This window comes from Wolffia australiana, chromosome 4 (genome assembly GCF_029677425.1).
Source record: "Wolffia australiana isolate 7733 chromosome 4, ASM2967742v1".
Classification (NCBI taxonomy): Eukaryota; Viridiplantae; Streptophyta; class Magnoliopsida; order Alismatales; family Araceae; genus Wolffia; species Wolffia australiana.
Genome location: NC_135838.1, coordinates 13,153,356 through 13,174,513, shown reverse-complemented (window position 1 = coordinate 13,174,513; position 21,158 = coordinate 13,153,356). Strand labels below are relative to the sequence as shown.

The 21,158-nt window shown below is 41.3% G+C and overlaps 2 protein-coding genes across 2 annotated transcripts; one reads left to right on the top strand and one right to left on the bottom strand.

Annotated features, from left to right (window-relative positions):
• Positions 1-338: 338 nt before the first annotated feature.
• On the top strand, positions 339-2,976 carry LOC144702002 (peptidoglycan-binding LysM domain-containing protein). Its single transcript, XM_078573849.1, has 2 exons — positions 339-776; positions 2,460-2,976. The coding sequence occupies exons 1-2, from the start codon at positions 375-377 to the stop codon at positions 2,835-2,837; spliced, it is 780 nt and encodes a 259-aa protein (XP_078429975.1). The 5' UTR covers positions 339-374; the 3' UTR covers positions 2,838-2,976.
• Positions 2,977-4,293: 1,317 nt separating this feature from the next.
• LOC144702001 (putative linoleate 9S-lipoxygenase 5) lies at positions 4,294-7,860 on the bottom strand. Its single transcript, XM_078573847.1, has 9 exons — positions 7,542-7,860; positions 7,148-7,440; positions 6,824-7,067; positions 6,377-6,718; positions 6,205-6,290; positions 6,022-6,129; positions 5,654-5,952; positions 5,313-5,576; positions 4,294-5,245 (listed from the first exon to the last, which is right to left on the bottom strand). The coding sequence occupies exons 1-9, from the start codon at positions 7,699-7,701 to the stop codon at positions 4,477-4,479; spliced, it is 2,565 nt and encodes an 854-aa protein (XP_078429973.1). The 5' UTR covers positions 7,702-7,860; the 3' UTR covers positions 4,294-4,476.
• Between the last annotated feature and the right edge of the window lie 13,298 nt (positions 7,861-21,158).

The window sequence follows — 21,158 nt, the reverse complement described above, 5'->3', positions numbered from 1 at the left end:
AATCCGAGCCTTAAAATGACTTAGTTTAGCACAATTTCTAGTGTATGAGATAGAAGAAATCGACTATATAAATACAAAAAAAGCCGAGTTCAGATCTGACGAAATACGTAAGAAATTTCTGTAAATTTCTTAGATTCTAAGTGAGCAACAAGGATTTGTTAGATTCCAAACAACGAGCTTCCCATCCGTGGCTGAGAATTAAGGGTAAAACTAAAAGTTAGAACCACCACTTACTGTGATAGGCTGTGGTTATGACTTGTGTAAGGGTGGGATCTCACGGGTCGGGTGCTTCGCGGGTGAGCTTAAGCTAGCGACACCGCATTTATACCGGTGGCCCTCCAAGTTCGCGCCAACGGGTGAGGGTTGTTTGGCCGATGGGTTGCTGCGGCGAGGAAGACGACCAGGTTGATCAGATCCTCTCAGAATCGCTGATCGAGAATCGCCCGAGCTTCGAGGCTCCCGTGGTGATCTCGCCCATGAATTCCAACTTCTGCGCCTTGATTTCATGCAGGGATGTTTTACGCGGCATCCTCGAGCGCCTCCCTCCGAAGGACCTTGCGAGGTCTGCCTGCGTTTGCAGGCTATGGCAGGCTGTCGCCTCAGAGAGAGAGGTCCAAGAAAGGGCATTCAAATCGCCGTTTAAGGTGGCGCGCGTAATTGGGGAACCTTCGTCGGCGGGATTCTGGCGGCATCCGAGCCTCGGACGCTTCGCCTTGTCCCACCGGCTTGCCCGCGGCGACTCCGTCGCTGGTCTTGCTCTCAAGTATTCCGTCCAGGTTTAACATTTTTCACCTTTTTTTTGTTGTTCTTGATGCGGGTTGCATGTCCCACGCTTTTCTCATGATTGTGGTTTCTTCGTACATGTTTCTATTTTGAAGGAAAGTGAACTTTTTTCCATTTTTCCGTTGATTTTTAGTTCCATTATTTGTCAATCCTTGCTTTGATTTCTTCGGATTGTTTGTGGGTTGAAGAAATTGTTCATCTGCGTCTGCCTTAAACTTGTTGAAGGCAGAAATTAGGATCTCCGGAAGGATTTTAAGTATTGAATTCCTCCTTCGATCCGTCTTTTTCCTGCTGATGAAACCTCCGAGTGTGTCCCTCGTTTTGATGTTCTCGCTACGGGTGCAAGCTTTTCCCTTGCTTGAATTCTGGGTACATACGCATTTATAATATACGTGATCCATTATTCCGTTTCTAGGAAGTAAATTCGTTGAAGATAAAACTTTTGGTCTCTGGAGGGATAGAAAATTTTAAATTCCTTTTTTTGATCCATCTATTTCATGAAGTCAAGCGCAGATGACTCCTCGCATATTGTTGGTGAATTGTACTTTGTGAGATGAGTTTTGGAAAAAAACGAAAGGTACTAAATATTATTCAGGGGATAGGGAGAAATACTAATTCGTGAATTATGACGGGTATTATTAGATCGTTAAGGTTGTATTTCAGAATCTTTTACAACTTACGATTGAACTTCGAGTTTCTCTCAAGTTTATCGCTTCGGATGATCTGGCGTACAGAATCTTGACACAGGACGATCATCTATGTGCCTGATTCTTCTATTTGACGTATAGTTTGATCACCCTTTCTCTCTTTCACTAAATGAAGATCCCTTCACTCTATTCGCCCGAACCATTTAAGTTAGATACTTATTTCAGCATCTGGTGCTATGAGTAGAGTACAAAATCTCCTTTCATAGTTTTCTATTCATTCGTAGAAAGAAAATCAAGAAACTGTGATCGTTTCTCACTTTCCTTCGGCACAGAATAATTTTTATTTATCGCTGAACAGGAACTTCTTTTTCACTTTTTAGTGAGTGAAATTTCGGATCTTAAAGCACTGAAGTGGATAGATTTCGGATAATGGGTTTATGTCATTTATATTCATCTTTTTTTTACTCGGGGTGTCTTTTCTGTTTAATGCTTGGTCAAACGGTAACATTCTTATAATGCCTTGTTCCGTACATCTCCAAGCAATCCTTTAGTGTCCCCAATATGCTTCGGTGGGGGATAATTCTTGCTGTGGCAGGGCCGATACTCTGAATGATTAATTCATTTCAACCAGCCTCATTTGATTTAATCTCTTTCAATACTCGGTGGAATAATGAGTTTTTCCTGAATTTCCAGATATTTCCAGCATTTATATATTTTATTTATGCAATTTTCTTTTCTATTCAATTTTCCCTTATTTTTCCTGAATTAAAATGAATTGAATTGGAGTATCAGATTAGTATAAGAGAAAATTCCCATTCCCCTGTGTCTATATCCGGTGTATTGAGGACTTCATATTTTAAATGTGTTTGAATTGAAAAAAGATAGTATAGCCCGTCCTTGTAGTTCTGTTTTGACTATTAGTTGGAATCATGACATGACTGATGAAAACTCATGTCAAATGATATCTGCTCTCAATTTGGACCCCTATCAGCAACTGAATCGTTCCTGCGAACCATTTTATATATGTAGGTGATGGATATAAAACGTCTGAACAACATGATGAGCGACCATGGAATCCACTCCAGGGAGAGGCTTCTAATCCCAATCAGCAATCCAGATATCCTCCACAACAGCACCTGTTTCATTGAAATGGATATCCATGCCAAAAGGGAAGTAGCAGTTCTGTACCCTCATGGACAACCTGATGGAAAATCAAGCAATTATAGCCGTAGATTGATCACTGAGGCAAGCAAGAGAAAGATACTTGAAACGGTGAAGAGAAGCATGCAGGTAGATGATGGTACTGCTGGATACTACCTCTCCATGGCCAATGGCGACCCCCGGGCAGCCTTATTAGGGTTTTCCGAGGATCTAAGGTGGGAGCACCAGAGAGATCTGCAGACATGAACTGGCAAGCTGTGCGAGGTAATGAAGCAGCGCTTCCTTAAACCTATGTTTCCCTACTTAATGTCACTTAATCATAAAGACAAGAAGCTGTAATTATATATTACTTCGTGGTGGCACTATGGTCACAAGATTTGCCTAATTACAGACTTGAATACATATAATCAAGTTAGTAGCAATGAAAAAGGAATACATCATTAGTGCAAGTTTTTAATATTTATAGTGAAGAAGCTAAAATTGTATTTAGCAATAAATTTTCTTTTTTATCTTTTTTTGCGACTCCGTGTAATTTTAGCATCCCATACATAAAATTTCATCATTGTTATTTTAAATATTGAAGGAGATTGAATAGTTTCTAAAACTTGGCCGGTGAAATCTACAACTCGGGATATTTTCAAATAAATGAATTGGTTGGAATTTACGAATTTGCAAATCTAGAATATCTCTCCAGTGTCTAAGGTCTGCATAGGGTAAGCTAGCAGAGTAACTTTTAGATGAATGGTTAGACTACTCCTGGTTCTATTGGACTTCTAGATGAATTGAGTTATCAAGTCAATTAAGTTAATCTTATCTAGAAATTATAAAATCTGGAATACTGGTGAAGTATTGAACTTTGGGTTGTGCATGCCTACAGAATTTTTAGCTGAATGGAAAATCACCGCTGGAGAGCATTTACTGACGATGGTAATGACATCATCATCAACGAAATCCATGCACATGGCCATCACCATGGGGAGTGCATGGTGATGATGAAGACTACCCTCTTACTGGCTGATGATGATGATAAAAAGATCTCTAATTTGGATAATTTGACAAAACATCAAACTTTTAGTATCGTTTCTTGTTTAGATCAGTAGAGATAAAATAAACGCATAATTTTCTTTGTATTATATTTAAAAATATCCTAAATGCATGAAGTATATCCTATACCATCTTAATATATTGTAATACATCAACATCAAAATTTGTAAACTAATTTGCTTCAAAGAAACTCGGGAGACGGAGAATATTAGGAATACCAGACATCTTCCTAAACTTAGATACCAGCCTTCCTTCTCATTAGCTGATCAACTATCACAAGAAACCAAATATATCAAACATTCTACGTTTGATATCATTATTTTATGATTGTAATGCCAAGTATTAAGCGCCACCACTTAAAAATAAATTCCACTTGTCACATCACATCACAAAAACCCAAAAACTTCCCAAACGCTGGAAAAAAATGTTGCAGCTTGAAAATCTCTAGTGAGAGATCAGTTGAACTTTTATTTATCCTCTGTTGAAATTTAGACATGGTTAATCTGGTCTGTTCATTTTAAATGAACAAATAATTCACATAAAAGAACAGCACAGGGCCTTGTTCTTTATTCTGCTCTTTTTTTTTAAAAAGGAACAAAATTCGCACATTCTCACAAATTCGCATATTCTCACAGAACTGGAACAAAATTCACACAAAGAAAACAAAAGAACCGCACATGGGTCTGTACGTGTTTGAATTTGTTTTTGTTCTGAGAACCGAATAGAACGAACAATTCACACAAATTGGCATAAAAAGAACAGAACGACCATGTCAGACTGTGACTATCTATGAATGATACAAGGGTTAAACTCTGAATCCTTGAAGGTTTGATAGGCCACTTCAAATGGAAACGCTATTGGGTATCCCGCGACCAGTCAATCCCCCAACTCCATCAAAATCCGAGGTACTGGGATAGAGAAGAGTATACGGTATCTTCACAGGCCCGTTGCGATTCAACAGCAGCGGATCACGGTTCATCTCCACTATCCTATTCTCAATACCAATCAACCGGTTCGAAAACTCTTTGAACGCTGTCAACGCCTTCTCCTCCGACGTCCACTCAGGAGTATCCCTCTGCCCCAGATACATCTCATCAGACGACTGCGAGGATAGAACCGCGAGAACAGAGTCGCCCAGCATAGTCTGCAACTGGCTAGTTATCGTCCTGAACAAAACTCTATCAGGGTCAGCCTCGAGATCAGCGTATTCCTTCGTTCCCGGCTCCGGCATGAATTTCCGGCTAAGTGTTGGGCGATGAGTCATGAGACTGCCGTAAGCGTACTGTCCGAAGTTCACGGCTGCGTGGAGAGCGGAGGCCACCCAAATGATAGTCGTGCAAGTCTGGGTAAGATCGGCGAGGGATTGCATGGACGGCCACCACGTCTCGTTCTTCTTATCGCCATGGCCGACCTCGCGAATCTCCTTCCACCATGACTGTAGCTCGGCGTCCTCCTGCACAGTCTCGTCGGAGGAGTAGTAGATAGCGGAGTAATCCTTCACCCATTCTTCGATGGCGGACCATACGGCGAGCCCGTCGACGGCGTAGGGATAATCCGCTATAACCAGCCTTAGCTTTCCTGGGCGGGATTTATCCTCCTCGGCCACCCCCCTGGAACACGATAAAATAACCGTTTTATTCGAATTATTCTCTGTTTTTGTTGAACTGTTTGTATTACCTGTTGAGGAGGTCGACGGGAAGGGCGAGGTCGGTGAGTTTCCAGTTCTTGTAAATTGCCGAGGATAGCTCCATGGCGTACTTGTCGGGGAAGATGTTCTTCTCGACGAGCCCGCCGGCGTTGATGAGGATCTGCCGCGCGAGCGCGTTGATGTTCATGGTGTCGCGGAAGTGAGGGCTGAGCAGCTTGTAGATGGGGTGAACCGCGCTCAACTGGCGGTTCGTAGCAATCACGAAGGGCTCCACTGTAGCGTGGGTGTTCAGCCTGCACAAACAGAGAATTCCCAATTAGAAACAGCGCGTTTGCGGAAGGAAATTGAGAGATTGAGAGATTGATTATACCAGTGGCTGATGAGTTGGTGAACGCCGGCGTCGTTAACGGAGGCGTAGGCCTTGGCTAGCTGCCAGACGGCCCCCTCTACGCCGTGCTCTGCCGGCGTGTAGACCTTGCTCGCCGCCCCCTTCTCCCCCTTTGCCGGTAAGCTCAGCTCGATCGCCAGCGGCTTCAGAGTTCCGTCGTCTTGCAGTATAAAAACTGTTCTTGACGCGTATATTTTGTTGTTTGTGGAGTTGATGCGCTCCACGTATGGCATTATAGCGTCGTGATGGTCCAAAATGAACAGTTTCTTCCTCTTTATCGCCTGAAGAACGAGCAGGGAGAGAGTCGTGATTCGGCGAAGGACAGAGAATGAAAAGTTTGATCGTCTTACCTTATCAACAGTCAGCCCGTTCATGTTCTTCTCGAGCTTGTCCGCGGTCATCGTGCTGTTCTGGTTGCCGTAAACGCTCGGGTCGAGGTTACTGACCGGCGGAAATTTCTACAGAGAACGATTCGCTTTGAGTTAGGGTTCGCGGGAGGAAAAAGGATAGAGCGGCTCTTTCTCAATTCTCACCGTCAATAAACGGATAATCACAGGGTTCATTCCGGCGAGAGTCTCCCTCCCAAATTCCTCATCTGTCCTCCATGCAAACTTGTCGGCTGTAAACACAGACCCACTTTGAAATTAAAATTCCATCGGTTTGATAAATGGGTGTGAACCCAGATTAGGGTTTCTGATAAATCACCTTTGATCAAGTCAGGAGTAGGAAGTCTGAAGAGATGCTCGCCATCTCTCCTCAGGAGCTCCCTTATGAACTCGAAGGGGACCTGGTTTCTGATCTCTTCGAAGGCGGGGTGGTCTGGAAGCTTAATCCCTCCCTCGTAGAGATCCCACACGTCTTGGAAAGAGTCGAACTCGAAGGGAGTCTGGTCGGCCGCGGCGTCGAGAGCTGGTGCAATCAATTGCGCTATCAGCTTGAGGTTGAAGGCCAGGAAATCGGACATTTTCAGGTGGCCGAAGCGCTCGTCTCTTGGGACGTACACGTCGAGGCTCTTCACGAGAGGAAGTCTGCTCTCGGACTTGGCATCTGCGCATCGCAAAGTTCGATAATGACAAAGATTATTTCAAATTCAAACCCGGGTGAGTAAAATTGCAGTGAAGATGGTGAAAGAAGATGGCGATTCGAACGAACCGGTCTTGGTCGGGGCTCGGCCGGTGCGGCCTCTGCGCGGGTAAGGGTACTCTTCGGAGCCACCGAGTATCGGCCGGGCGAACTCCGCGCCCTTGTCCGGGTCGCCGAGATCGTTGTAATAATCGTAGTTGTAGACCCTGTCTCCTTCCATAAGCGGACGATTAACACCATCCCCTCTCAGATTTTCCAACTCTTCCGCCCTGAACGCCTTCAGCGGCTCCGGCATTCTTCCCGGGAGATACGTCTATCCAAGAAAAAACCAGCGATAAATCATCATCTTGCTTATCTACACATATTCCGTTAGTTCAGAGCTCTGGTACTTACGTCATTGGCGAAGAAAATCCTGTCGTAGGTGTAGGTGACGACAGGATAGACCCAAGAGTTGCAGACGAAGTGGATACGGCTACGAGGGCCGGGGACGTTCTCTAGTGTTAAAGTCTTGAGAAAGAACTCCGCGTGGTGGTTGTTCTTGACGATGACGGCCCCGGGAACGCCCAGCTTCTCGTCCCATTCGAATGACAGACGGAAGCTTGAATCCCCCGCTGCCAGAAGCGTCCCAGTCGTCAACCACTTCTCCAGAATCGCTGGCTTCCCGAGCTTTCCTCTGTTTCCCTTGCCTGCAACAGAAGATATCGTCAGAGAAACGTAAAAGAAGAAAGAAGGGCTTTGAATGAATATTAAGGCTATGAAGCTTCGATTAACTCCATGAAGATCTTACTTGGGTCGCCGACGGTGGCGCTGACAAGCTCGAAGGTGACACCGTTACCGATTAGCTCGTGGATCCCGTCGAGGAACGAGTCCACGTAGTCGTTCAATCCCAAAACATTACTCTTGACGAGCACGACTGTACCCTTGATCTTAGAAATCTTCTTGCTCATCTTCTGCTGTTTCTTGGAGGAAAGACTATCGGTGGATCAGATGCAATCGATCAAGTTTAAGGACAACTCCTTCTGGAGAACCTTAGACGGGACGAAGAAATCGCCTCTAGAACTTAAAATGGAATAAGATACTCATGGAGGCTTTATAGAACAGAGGGTAACGAGTGTTTGAATTGCCCATTTATTCCTCTGTAGCCTCTTTCTTTTCTACGATGGGAAATGGGAAAGACACGGAGTTGAATTAAAGGAATAGAGTAAAAGAACTCAAATGGATTTTTCCATCTCGGTTAAACATTCACTTTTGCTTTATTATCAAGGTTTCTTAGCGTACCATTCTTGACTTCCGGTTCCGGTTCAAACCAGCCCATCAAGGGCCAGCTAAGTTGGATAATATTTTTTCTTTTTTTCTGCCAGGTTGGCTGTTGACCACTAAAGTGCTCCGACGCGGAATGGACGAAAAATAACGGGATGGAATAACGGGAAAATTGTGTCTTATACCAAAGACGGGACATTTTTTCATCCCTGGACGGTTTTTTAGGGATGCTTAATTTATAATCAAAGTTTTCTAGGGATAACTAACTTTTCCACTTACATTGACTGCCATGTAATGAAAATTATCCTGCCTCCGGTAACAGCCTACCATTAAGGACAAATCAAACTTTCAGTTTTTCTTCTTCAATATAATTATTTTTTATGTATGACTATTTATTTTTGTTACATTGATTCTTCTCATGAATGATAATTATCCCCCATCCGAAGAAGCCAGATTATGAGAAAGGACGAAAAAAATCATTTTTTTCTATTAAATGCTTTCTTTCCAGGGATAATCAAATATAAATCAACTCAAATATACATTTATCTTGGACGCAAAGTGTTATAGTGAAAATTGAAGCATCTCGATAACTTGGTAAAAAATGTCACAGTTTCATACTTGCAATCATTTATACATATACATCATTTAGGGAGACTAAAAAAAGAAGCCCCAAGTCAACCACTGTTTTAAGGTCATTGCACAAAGTAAAATAATAATCATGAAAATGAGATCTAATATCCTAATGTTGAATGGCGGTCAAAGATCGTATATTCTACGAGGACTTTGTCGAATCTTCTCTCAATGCATCACACATTTAACACATTATTCATTTCAGATAATGAAATTTAATAGATAGATTCGGACTTGAGAGGCCGACTGAGTCAATAACAACAGCCCGTAAGAAAGAGGAGAATAATAACATTGACCACAAATTAAGGAGCCATGTAAAGAGATCCGTCCTTTTCTGGGTATGGTGGAAAATTGAAGCCTAGTGAACTCCGTACAGGGTAGATATCTATCTTAGTGAGAAGAAAGAATGTGAAGTAATTTACAGGTATTTGGAGATCATGTTAAGCTAAAGAGAAATGAATAGAGAGAGAAGAAAACAGAGGTGGATACGTATTTAAAAAACAAAGGATAAGCAAAAAAGGTACGTAGCTGGAATGAGGGAGATAGGAAAATGGAGAGAAGTAGAGAATGAGAGAGTGAGATGGAAGGGATGCATATATAGAGTGACATGGGCGAGAGAACATAGATGGAAAGAGGTGAGAGAAGAACTAGGAAAAATCAAAATTATTCAGAGAAGTTAAAAGATTCTATAAGCCTGATAACATCAAATTTGATCATTAACATTATGCTTTATATCTAACATATTTTTTGTTTTGCACCAACATTATTCACCATTTAAGGATAAAATGATAAATTTGTGATTTATTCTCCTAAGCTATATTTTTGTATATATTATTGATTTTTGAGACTAACCCAACTTGACTCCTTAAACTCAAGTAGATTTCTCAAATCTTCTTAGAGTCTTAATTGGAAACGGGACATAGATAAATACAATAGGTGAATCTGAGATGCAAATGGGAGAAAAGTAGAAACCTAAGCCATCTAATGGATAATAAGAGGAGGTCCAATATACAAGAAGCCGAGTCTATAAGCCCATTCAAACCTCCTTAAAGATTGGGTCAACTAGAGACAAAAATTGTAGAACTAACTCAGAATTTGAATTTGAAAGTCCTATTTTCAAATCTACGAAGAAGTGAGTGCAGGTCCAGGCTGGAAATCAAGAAATCCTAGCCCTCCAAACCCTTGGAATTAAATCCCATGGCTGGGAGAGTTAGGACACTTCCATTTATTCTCTTGTCCCCTCTCTTTGTATCTCATCTTGGATTTATGCTTCCAACTTGTTGTTAGACATCTAGTGCATCAGATTTATTTGATCCATTATTTTTCTGATAGAGTGTGGGATACAGAGTTCAAGGGTGATCAATATTCTTGGCGAAAGAGCACCACTTGGCCCTTGGGGGACATGACAACAAGGTTGTGTGATCTCCTGTATGTTTGATTTACATATTCAGACCATTTATCTGGATAAATATTCCAATGGATATACAAGAATTCAAGCTTTCCAGCACATCAAACAGCACTGAAAAAATCCTCCTGTAGCAAAATTTAAACTTTTTTCAGTCTATTACTCGTCAGGTGGAGAGCTGCCACCCACAAATTGCGGCTGAAGGTTTTCTTAAATGTTAAATAGTATTTTTTGAACTTAAAATTCTTCAAATCTCTTAAAAATCACATTTAATTATTAGAAATTATCTAAAACAATAAATACTTATTATTAAAATAGTTTTATTAGTTTTCATTTATTTCATTGATTTTCCTATTTATAAATTTATTAAAATCCAGAAAACTATAAAATCATCTAAAATAATTATTTTAAAATATATTTGAAATGCAATTTACTCTCTCATTACTTGCTCTTTGTGGAGTCCATCCTTACCTTAACTTATTTTAAGTAACAAAAAATTCATAAATATTGTTTCATAAATCAGAGCCTTAAAATGACTTATTTAACCCTAATTCTGGTTTATCAAATCTGTCTCTTCCTTAGTTAAATTAGGAAGACATCTATCTAAGCTGGAAGGCAGAATACAAAGAAATACTTTACAGGTTTATGGAGATCATGCTAAGCTAAAGAGAAACAAGTAGAGAGAGAAGAGAATTGAGATATGTAGAGATTTAAACAACAAAGGATAAGAAACAGATTGAAACATTGTATATTTAAATTCTCTTTTCGTATTTAAATTATATTAACTATAAATACTTAACTAGTTTTCACTTACAATATAACTATAGTTTATAACCAGACATTTAAATTATTAAATTTGACATACCCCAGAATTATATGAGAATCGTGTAAATAAGATTTTGGAAATGCAGAAGCAAACTGAAGCAGGAAAAACAATGAGGATCCATTATTTTTCATGCTTCTCGAATTTTGGTAAAATATGACAAAACGTGTAAAAACAATGAGAAATAATTGAATTTAAGAAAAAAAAAAGATAGACAAAAAGCTCACATAAATTTAGAATGATTTAGTGCAACTGAAATTTATCTGATAAGGGGAAATAAAATTATTAACTACAAGGTCTAAGAGCTGAGAGTAAGATGGCTGACATCAGCGCTTCCACCATGGATATATCAACTTCTGAGCACCAAGAGGAGAGAGAGCTAAGATCAAGAGGGGCAAGAGGGCAAGCTGACTGGGAGCCCAAAGGGAGAGTTGAGTGAGAGATTGACAATTGAGATACACATATATAGAGATAGAGAGACATGGCCCCATTAAAGGACCTATTTTTTCCATCCCCCATGTCAAACGGGATGATGATTTCTTGGCAGGGATGGTTTCGGGATGGGATGGATTATAGACAGGATGGTTTGGATAATTTTATAAAACACAGGGCATGGGACAGGAAAAAATTATCTTGAACCATCTTCTGCCTGAAGTATAAGGATATGACGAAGGCATCCAATTGAATTACACCACAGAGAGTAGATGAGTGCGAAGCCAAGAGTGAATGATGCAATGTTTTATAAACAACAAAAAGTAACCGATTGTTACCGATTTAGAATGATGGACAGATGAGTGACAAGAGAATTCTAGGATCCGGGCAGGCTCTCGATGACCCGATAGATCTACTCGTACGCCGATGATGAGGGAAGAGGCAATCACTTCTGGAAGGCATCCCAACCTTGGTTGATGGCCAAACTAACCCGACACCAAGAACGAAGATTCTTACTATCATAGATGAAATGGCTAGTCCAATAAAATAACTCTCTAGCAAAAGCGATGAGATCAGCACTGATGCAGGTAATTAAGCTGGAAATAAAAGGGATAGATAATAGGGTGTGACCTGCAAGTAGTTGATTTTGTGGTGTTGGAAATGTCAGACCCCCCAGGCCTAGGTTTCAGTATTGTGGGGGTTGACTTGGTACATCCTAGAAAGTAGGATGACTTGGTACATCCTTGAAAGTAGGATGACCTAGCACATCCTTGAAAATAAGATTGTGCCTACTTTCTAGGATTGTGCCTAGTTTTTAGGGGGCATTTAGGCCTTGGGTTGTGCTTATAAAAGGCCCCCATTTCCCTTGTTTTCTTCATCCCAACATCCCTTGATGTATTCTTCTTTTCTCCCTTTGAGTTGAGTAGAGTTTCTTGAAAGTTATTTTGAACTAGAAATCTCTTCCTCTTCCTCTCTCCCTCACTCTTGGAGTTGGTGCTTTCTTGACGGTGACAACGCGGGGACGTGATGAGGCTAACGACTACATCTCAGTGTTTTTTCTCGTATCGTCTTGGGATCTTCCTCGACATCTTCTGCATTGGTTCACGTCCAAGCATGCTTCCGCGAGTGTTTGAGCCCAACAGGCGGTACAGAGCAACACGTGACAGCTTGAAGATATCGTCGACATTTGTATCCTCCAAGTAACCAGTAAGATGTTCCCGAATTAGTGTACTAATTCGGGTGAGTCATTAATGTTCCACAGGTAATGGCAGTCGATATGGACTCCAAGAATTCCAGAGAATGACACTTTGGCAACTGACTGGAAGGGAGAATTAGAGAGCTTCTTCCCACTTGGTGCCTCCACACGCAGTCAGCACTTCGGAGGGGGGACCCAAGGAACAATGGATAATCGGCCATCCAGAGAATACTAATCAGGTTTGTCCCAGACAGTTCTATTCACGACGATCGCGGGGATTGATGGCGATCTCCACAGAGGTCGCCAGAAGTCACACCAAAACAGGGGTAGTTAACCGCCGCGGAAAGAAAACCACAATTGTGGAGCGACGATCAAGCGCAAGGGGAGGCACAAATCGTCAATTGTGGCACAAGATCTCAATAAGGAATAGTAAAACCCAAACAGAAACTCAAAGATTCTGATGTCAACCTTGCAGCGGCCAAGAGTCTTCCAGTAGCAAAATCGTTTGCAAACTGAGAATCGTCGGTGGCGGTGAAGAACACTTCAACCAAAGCCTTGGCAGTGGTTCTTCTTGGAAGATCGCTTCAGAGTAGCGTACCGGCAGTAGCGGGTTTCACCTTCTTCTTTCACCGTCGAAGTATCGTGCAGAAACTGCTCTCTCATGCAGAGGGATAGTGGGACCCACCATGCGAAAAAAAGAACAACAATTTTCTAATCTCCAAATGCAGTTTGATCTCCCCATTAGGGCATACCTTCCTTTATATATGAGGATGGTTGCCCTAATGGGCCATCTGGGGAATGGTCCATTGAGAGACATTATCCTAATGGTCCAAATTAAAAACACAATACAGAATAAAACAAGGACTAGGCCCAAACTGGTGGCCATAAAGTGTTCATAAACAACAAAGAAATGCATAAATAAACATACTACCAGATCGATCGTCAAACCATGTACTTGAAGGTCGCGTCCTTCATGTCGGCTCGAGCGTCACATCGCGGCTGTTGGTGAGCTTGAGCAGGAGCTTCCAGATGGTCCTCCATCACTGTCCCTTTCCCAGACATTAAACATTCACTTATGCTTTAATATCAAGGTTTTCTTATTGTGCCTTTGCTTCTAGTTCCACTTCCGATTCAAACCAGTCCATGAAGGACTAGCTTAGTTGGATAATGTTATTCCTTTTACCTCCCGGGTGGGATGTTGACCACACAAGCCATAGAAATAAGTGGATTCTATCATCTGATATTAATCTTTATATCTCCAGTTCAACTGGATAGGAATTGATCTCAAAATGGATGTCTTCATGTGGACCCTATTAGATTAAAAGCATACGAGCCTTTGCGCAGGTGCGCACACCACACACACACACATGGAGGGGGGAGTGAGAGAGAGAAGGGAGAGCGAGAGAGATAGAAAGATAGATAAATAGAGAGAGGGAGGAAGAGAGAGCGGGATATATAGAGAAATAGATAAATAGAGAGAGGAAGGAAGAGAGAGCGGGAGAGATAGAAAGATAGATAAATAGAGAGAGGGAGGAAGAGAGAGCGGGAGATATAGATAAATAGGTAAATAGAGAGAGGGAGGGAGAGCTAGATGGATAGAGAGAGATAGATAGATAGAGAGAGAGAGATAGATAGATAGATATATAGATAGAGAGGGATGATAACGTGATAAATGCATGTGTATTTACATACATTTTAGATGTTTTGGTATTATTAATGTAGAATTTATTATGTTGTTATTTGAATTAACTAAATATTTATACATTAGCTAGAAATTCCAATTTTTGCACATTACGGTTGTTTTTGACTAACCTCTTTGAAGTCTTTGAAGTCAAGCAGTTTTTGTACTGATGAGTATTTTGTAGTTTTACATGTGGAGAAATTTACAGGAATGAGAAGATACAATTCTTCAAGAACTGGAGAATTTTAAAGAGTTAAGTGATTCTCAAAAGGGGCTTGAAAGGAGCAAACGGTGTTGTGGGCCTTCAAAAGAGAAATCTGAGGGAGATGGGCCACGACCTGGCATGCCTATTAAGCTTGATATTACAAGAAGCTCTCGATCCATGGAGAAAAGAGGCAAAATGGCAAGAAAAGGCAAAATGCCCAAAGGGATATATTAGTAATTCTTCTTATGTATAAATAATTGTTTTCTCCTCATTTCTCTTCATTCTGGATGTTCTCTAGCACATGGCTGGCCAACAGGACAAGGCATTTTTACAATCCAGGTTCAACTTTCTTAATGTAAGTTTGTTGAATTTTTCGCTCAATCTGTCTTCTTGTTTGCATTGGAAATTACATGATCCTGGAAAAATATAATGATCCAGAGTTGAGAGGAAGCATTGAGGGCTCACCAGACTTGCATTTGAGAGATTTCCATTTTCTCATCATTATCTATCCATTTCCCCTTTTAAACCATCAGTTTCTCACTCTAAACATTTGTTTTTCTTACTTTCTCTCTCTAGAATAAAATCCTTCTCTCTTTAGATCTTCATCCATATCCTTATTTTTTCCCCTCAAAATTGTATAAAAATATCCTCCATTTGTACCTTCAAATTCCATCTCAAACTCCTATATCGCTTCTTCATCTTCTCTCTCTATCTCCTCATTTCATCATTCTCTCTCTAGATCAGTTTGCTCATTTCCCATTTATACTTCCAAAAATCCTCACCGGAATTTCATCATTTAGGTTAAAAATTTTGGATTTTTGTTTCCGCCGCCACTGTCGTGACACTTGTGTGGCAGAAGCACCCTTCCGCTTGTCGGTCTGCATGCGGTTCGTGCGCTACTACCAGGCGAAAGGGTGCCTTTTGCAAGACTTAGCCAGATCGGCTAAGTCCTAGCTTAATTGAGCTCACCCACAAGGCCGCCCTACAAGGGCCAGACCGGGCCCATCGATCCCAAAGGGCCAAGCTGCTATCCGCCGCACTCGACCCCTGCCCCCACCAGTGCTCGCTAAGCAGATAATATTTATTTTTTTTTGCATTAAAATTCCATAAAATTAGGAAAAATGAGGAAAAACTAGGAAAATTTTATTTTCTACAATTAAAATTCCAAAAAAATCAGGGAAAACCCTAAAATTAATTTAATAAATTTTTAGTGATTTTAACATTTTCAAAAAAAATTAAAAAATTGATTTCTGGAGTTAATTAAAATTAGGAAAGTTAGTACATAATACTTTGAGTGTTTTTTCTTTGTATTTCTGCTTCACTTTAAGTCATAGAAAATTATATGAATTAATTAAAAATCCTGAAAAATCCCAGAAATTTTATTTCTCATTTTTAAACTTATTTCCTTCATTTATTTTTTCAGAAAAAACCCTATATTAAATCATCTCTGCCACTTTGTGGATGGAACCCTTACCCTATGCTCATTATAGAGTATTTAAGCGGATAATTTTTATAAATATTGTTGGTTCAGTGATGCCGGACGTCGTCAGAGACATTGTCCTGTCTTGTATCGAGATGATGCTCTGATACCAAGATGATGTCGGACGTCGTTGATGATGTTGTCCAACGAAGAATTCACTAGGTGAATGTAACTACATGATGCGAGGAAACCCTTGATGATAATACATGCAGGTCCGACTTGTGGGTTTTGCCGAATTCCGAGCTCTGGGGTGGGCGACCGATGACGATGACCTAATGACCCTTGTCGGATTGACGACGACAACTGCGACACCGAATGGAATAATTCTGTAGAGGCTCGCAGGTAACCGACGGGCTCGACCCGTACGTAGGAATTCGCTCAAATCGTAGTTTTCTTGATAGTTTTCTCTCACCTAATCTTACCAAAGCGCGGTGGAGCACAGGCGTCAATATACTGAAGACTGTAATATAACTGACGAGCGAGGGGAATGACGTACCTTGCGGTAGCGGCATTCGTCGTCAGTGCACGGGCCGGTGCGGGCAGGTAGGCAGAGGTGTGTCGTTGGCGAACACGGACTGGCTCGACTGGCGGCAATGTTGAAGGCACAGGAGCATGATGCTGGAGGTTGGAGGCGAGGACGAGGGAAGAGCGAGGGACGCAGGATCGAAGTCGTATGAGCGAATGGTCAAGGCTCGACAGGCGCATCCCTATTGGGGGATCGGCACGGCCGGCGCAGTTTTAGATGTCGTTCATCAGCACAAGGACAACGACAATGCAGGCAGTAGTTGTCAGCGACTGTAGATAGGGGCTCCGAGGGCGCGTCTGATGGTGCTAGCGGAGCAAGGATGAGTTCACCAGATTGGGACTGGTCACAGGCAAGTAGAGGCCGGTGGACAGACACAAAAATTGGTTGGAAGCCCACAGACTAGTAACACTTCCAGCAGTTAGCTTGATTGTTGACAGCAGGGCGTACAGGCAGCTGTATCCCAGTTATCATCCAGAGAATGAACGCACGAGGGGACATCAACTATAAGTATTGTTGTCCACATGCACATTTGAAGCGTCGGGCGGTGAGGTGGATCGACGAGTGTCGAGTCACGGCCAGCGGTCGAGGCATGCCTGTAGGACGCACTTAGTGACGTTGTGGCGATAGAAGCCAACAAAGAGAGCTGGCCGTTGGTGTGTCGACGTGGTGAGAAGCGGGGCACGGGACGACCAGTCGGAGGCAGAAGCAATTGAGTCACGACCTCTTGTAATGCTACGGGCAAGTCACTCGGCTGTACAGACGATCGACGTATGCAATAGCGTATGCGTACATCGATCGTGTTGACCAGTCACGGAGAAGTTTGCGACGTAGGAGCCTCAACAGTACGGTCTTGTGCGATGTGCGTTGATCGACGTTGGAATCGCGAGGGATCATTGCCAGGGAGTTGCACTGCCGTGCAACAAGGTGACGTCCGGACAGAGGTCCACGCGGGGCGGAACCTCGGCAACTGAGGTCTGAACACGAACGGGCCATGGTGCGAGCCGCGTTGACCGACATTAGGGCCGCGTGGGATCGCAGCAGTGGAGTTTCACCGCCCGCCGTGCAAAAAAGGCAATGTCCGGACAGAAGTCCATGCAGGGACAGAATCTCGGCGCCGGAGGTCTGAACGCGAATGAGCCCAAGAGGCAGCCGGCGAAGGGTGACGGAGCAGAGAGCCCCTTTTCCTTTCCTTGTTCCTCTTCCCTCTTCTCTTCCTCTTCCCCTTCCTATTCTCTTTCTTCCTCCTCCTTCCTCCTCCTTCCTCCTCCTTCCTCCTCCTCCTTCTTGGTGAGACCTGGACGATGGTAGCTGCCAAAACAAAAATTCCAGATCTGAATGAATGTGGTGCCCATCATGGCCTTATATAATATCATGATGGGCCCTCACAAGAGGGTCCATTACCCTGTTAAGAAGGGTCCAACATGGACGGTCCAACATGGAGGGTCCATTAACACAAGGACACTTCTTAGAACAACAATTAAAGGAAAAGACTCAAATAATAGATAGACGGCGACGACGAAAACGAAAATGACGTAGGCGATGACAAAGACGAAACAAAATTGAAACGCGACGTGCTTTTCACCCGGGGTATTTGAACCAAGGGGCACTCGCTTGCGCCTTCGTGTGCCGGTCGGGCGGGACGCGAGCCGGCAGGAGTCGATGATGACGAAGATGATGGCTTCGAAGACGTGGCAGCGATCCCAGACAGGTGCTCTCCATCATTAAGTCTGAATTAAAACAATGACATTAAAACCCTAAATTGGGACATGTCAAGGGACAGAAAAAGAGACAAAGAGTGATAGACCGATAGATAGAGAAAGAGAGATAGAGAAGAAGAGATAGAGAGGGAGGGACAGAGAGAGAAACAAAGAAAGATAGACAGATAGAGAGAGAGAGAGATAAAGAGGGGGAGACAGAGAGGGAGGGACAGAGAGAGAAACAAAGAAAGATAGACAGATAGATAGAGAGAGAGATAAAGAGGGGGAGACAGAGAGGGTAGGACAGAGAGAGACAGACAGATATATAGTTTGATAGAGAGGGAGAGAACAAGTTAAAGAGATAGTGAGAGATATAGAGGGAGAGACAGAGAGAGAAATAGAGAGAAATAGATAGATATGGAGAGTGTGAGAGAAAGAGAGAGCGAGAAATATAGAGGTAGAGACAGAAAGAGACATAGAGAGTGAGATAGATAGAGAGGGAGACAGATAGAGAAAGAGAGAGTGAGAGATAGAGAGGGAGAGAGAGACATAGAGAGATAGATGAATAGAGAGGAAGAGAGCGAGAGAAAGAGAGAGCAATACAAAGAGAGAGTGATAGATAGAGAGGGAGAGAGAGATAGACAGATAGGTAAAGAGGGAGCGAGTGAGTGAGAGAGAGAATGAGAGATAGAGAGGGAGAGACTGAGAGAGCGAGAAAGAAAGATAGGTAGACAGAGAGGGGGAGAGCGAGAAAAAAAGAGAGTGAGAGATAGAGAGGGAGAGACAAGGAGAGACAGAGAGATAAAGAGACAGAGGGAGAGAAAGAGAGGGAGAGAGAGAGAGAGAGTAAGAAAGAACCACAAATTGCTTACAATCGTGTCAAGAGGCCAATTCTATCTTTAGCTAGACATGATTTTTTTTATATTTCCATTGTCATTTTAAGACTACAGATAATTTATTTGAGATAAGTCCACAAAGCATATGACTGGAGGAATTATATTTGGTATGGGTTTATTTTTCTTTACATAAAAAGCAATTTTAAGTGCGCAATAAAGATAACTAGTTGATCGTTCAAAGTTGCAATTTCAAACATAATCACAATATGTAAAGTTGATAACAAATTATGTGCTTTCTTTGATGGAAAAGTCCATCGTGATTTTTGGAATAAGTTAAAATTGACATGATCTTTAATTATAATTGACATTCTTTGATAACTTTCAGATCACTTAAAAGCTCTAAAAGTTCAACCAACAAAAAATAAGATCCATAGATTCCTATCTTCCACTGAGGATTTGTTTTTCTATGCTTTCAAATAAATCATTACATCAAGGTTCAATAGAATTTCACTCCAATAACTTAATTGAAAACTCAATGCAAAATTTTATTTAGTATTTAGTAGAAACAATGTCTATTTTTTGTATTATTTTATGGATTTTGATTGGCTTTATCCACGTCGAGATCTATAAACCTAAGAAGAAGGCATTTCATGACAAATACATTAGTATGTTAATGAAAAAGTCCGGCTGTTTAGTTCTCATTTAAAGTTCTTTCTAGGGCAGTTGCGTTCTTGGTGGGACGGTCCTTATCTGGTCCTTGAGTCATCTCAAAATGGATGTCTTGATTTTGAATATTTAGACTAATATATCTTTCAACGTTAGTAGTAATCACATAAAAGAATTTACTGGACAAGAAACACCGCCACCAGAACAAGTTCTTGTGTGTTTAATTCCGAAAGTACTCATCCAAAAATTTTTGTGACGAGTTGGTGCGTCTTCCTATAGAATTTAAATTTAGCGCTTGTTGGGAGGCAGCCCAACACGAATCTTCTTCTTTTCTAGTATTTTTTTTCTATGTTTTATAGCTGTGTGTTTTCATAGGGGTTATGAAGCGAAGAGAACTTTCACATGAAGTAAATTCAAGGCAAATAAGAACATAGTGAGAAGCCAAAAATAGAGGTGAATTATCCAATTTTAATCCTTTATTGTTGTTGATTTCAGCTTATTCAACAAAATCTAGGAATAACCTATACTTAGGATTTATAATGATGAGTATAGGGATCGTCCAAGGGAGGCTATTAAGGAAATTCAATTACTTATCCAATTGAGTTATCTGGCCCTAATTAGGGTTAATTTAGCTTCAATGCAGATATAATCATCCTAATTATATGATGAATTTAGAAAGGAGGGTAGAAGAGATGGATGAATAAGAGAATTCATGATTCTTTAAATTGACTTCTTTGCTCCAATAAGAAGGATTAAAGGGTTCAAGTAGAGGGATGAAGATAAAAAATGGTTTTAGTTTGTTTTGGTGAGTCTAGAATCCAAACTAGCTAACTACTATCTCATAACTATAGTCTAATCTTCCCTAGAAATTAAACCTTTTATTATTTTTTTTTTGCTCTTAGTTTTGCAAGTGGAATAGTTAGATCAATTTAATACTCAGTCCTCTTAGTCCGAGCCAGGGCTTGTGCACGCTGCTCAAGCCAAGTGATTTAGAATTTCAAACCAAGATCAAGAAGAATAACGAAAAAATTTACTAACTAATAATCCCAAGTACACTAAAAGTCAAATACAATGAAGTAAAAATTTCAAATTCAGATGATCCAGGCCGGTTTTTTCTTGCAGCTCTGAAAGAGACCCTTCCAAAATGACGTCCTCAACTCGAATTTCTGTTTTTGTACTTAGGTTAAATGCTTAAAATTACCATTTACCCCAATGGTTAATTAATTTTTATTGATGAATGTTGAATGTTCCAACCATATCGATAGAAAGAGCGTGGTCAAGACAAGCAAACCCAAAAAATTTGAGGTCAATCTGACTTCAGGATTAAAAGTTACTAATAAATGAATGTTGACCAATCATAGCTGTTGAATCAATATTCATGTATTTAAATAAACTTTGCATTAGATGCAATCTCGTGTTACCTCCTGATTGGCTGGAAAATTTTAGAGTCGTTTTGGAACCTCAAAATGAACTTAAGAGAAAGTCAAAATCAAAATCAAAATGAATGAAATACACATCGATTTTCACTTAAGAGAACTTAAGAGAAATTAAGAGAAAATCAAAATGAA

Excerpts from the sequence above, each read along its gene's own strand:
- LOC144702002 (XM_078573849.1), top strand. The coding sequence starts at position 375 with ATGGGTTGCTGCGGCGAGGAAGACGACCAGGTTGATCAGATCCTCTCA. Across the intron at positions 777-2,459 it reads CTCTCAAGTATTCCGTCCAG|GTGATGGATATAAAACGTCT; the intron begins GTTTAACATTTT and ends TTATATATGTAG.
- LOC144702001 (XM_078573847.1), bottom strand. The coding sequence starts at position 7,701 with ATGAGCAAGAAGATTTCTAAGATCAAGGGTACAGTCGTGCTCGTCAAG. Across the intron at positions 6,719-6,823 it reads CCGAGCCCCGACCAAGACCG|ATGCCAAGTCCGAGAGCAGA; the intron begins GTTCGTTCGAAT and ends TGCGATGCGCAG. Across the intron at positions 5,953-6,021 it reads ACGGGCTGACTGTTGATAAG|GCGATAAAGAGGAAGAAACT; the intron begins GTAAGACGATCA and ends CTCGTTCTTCAG.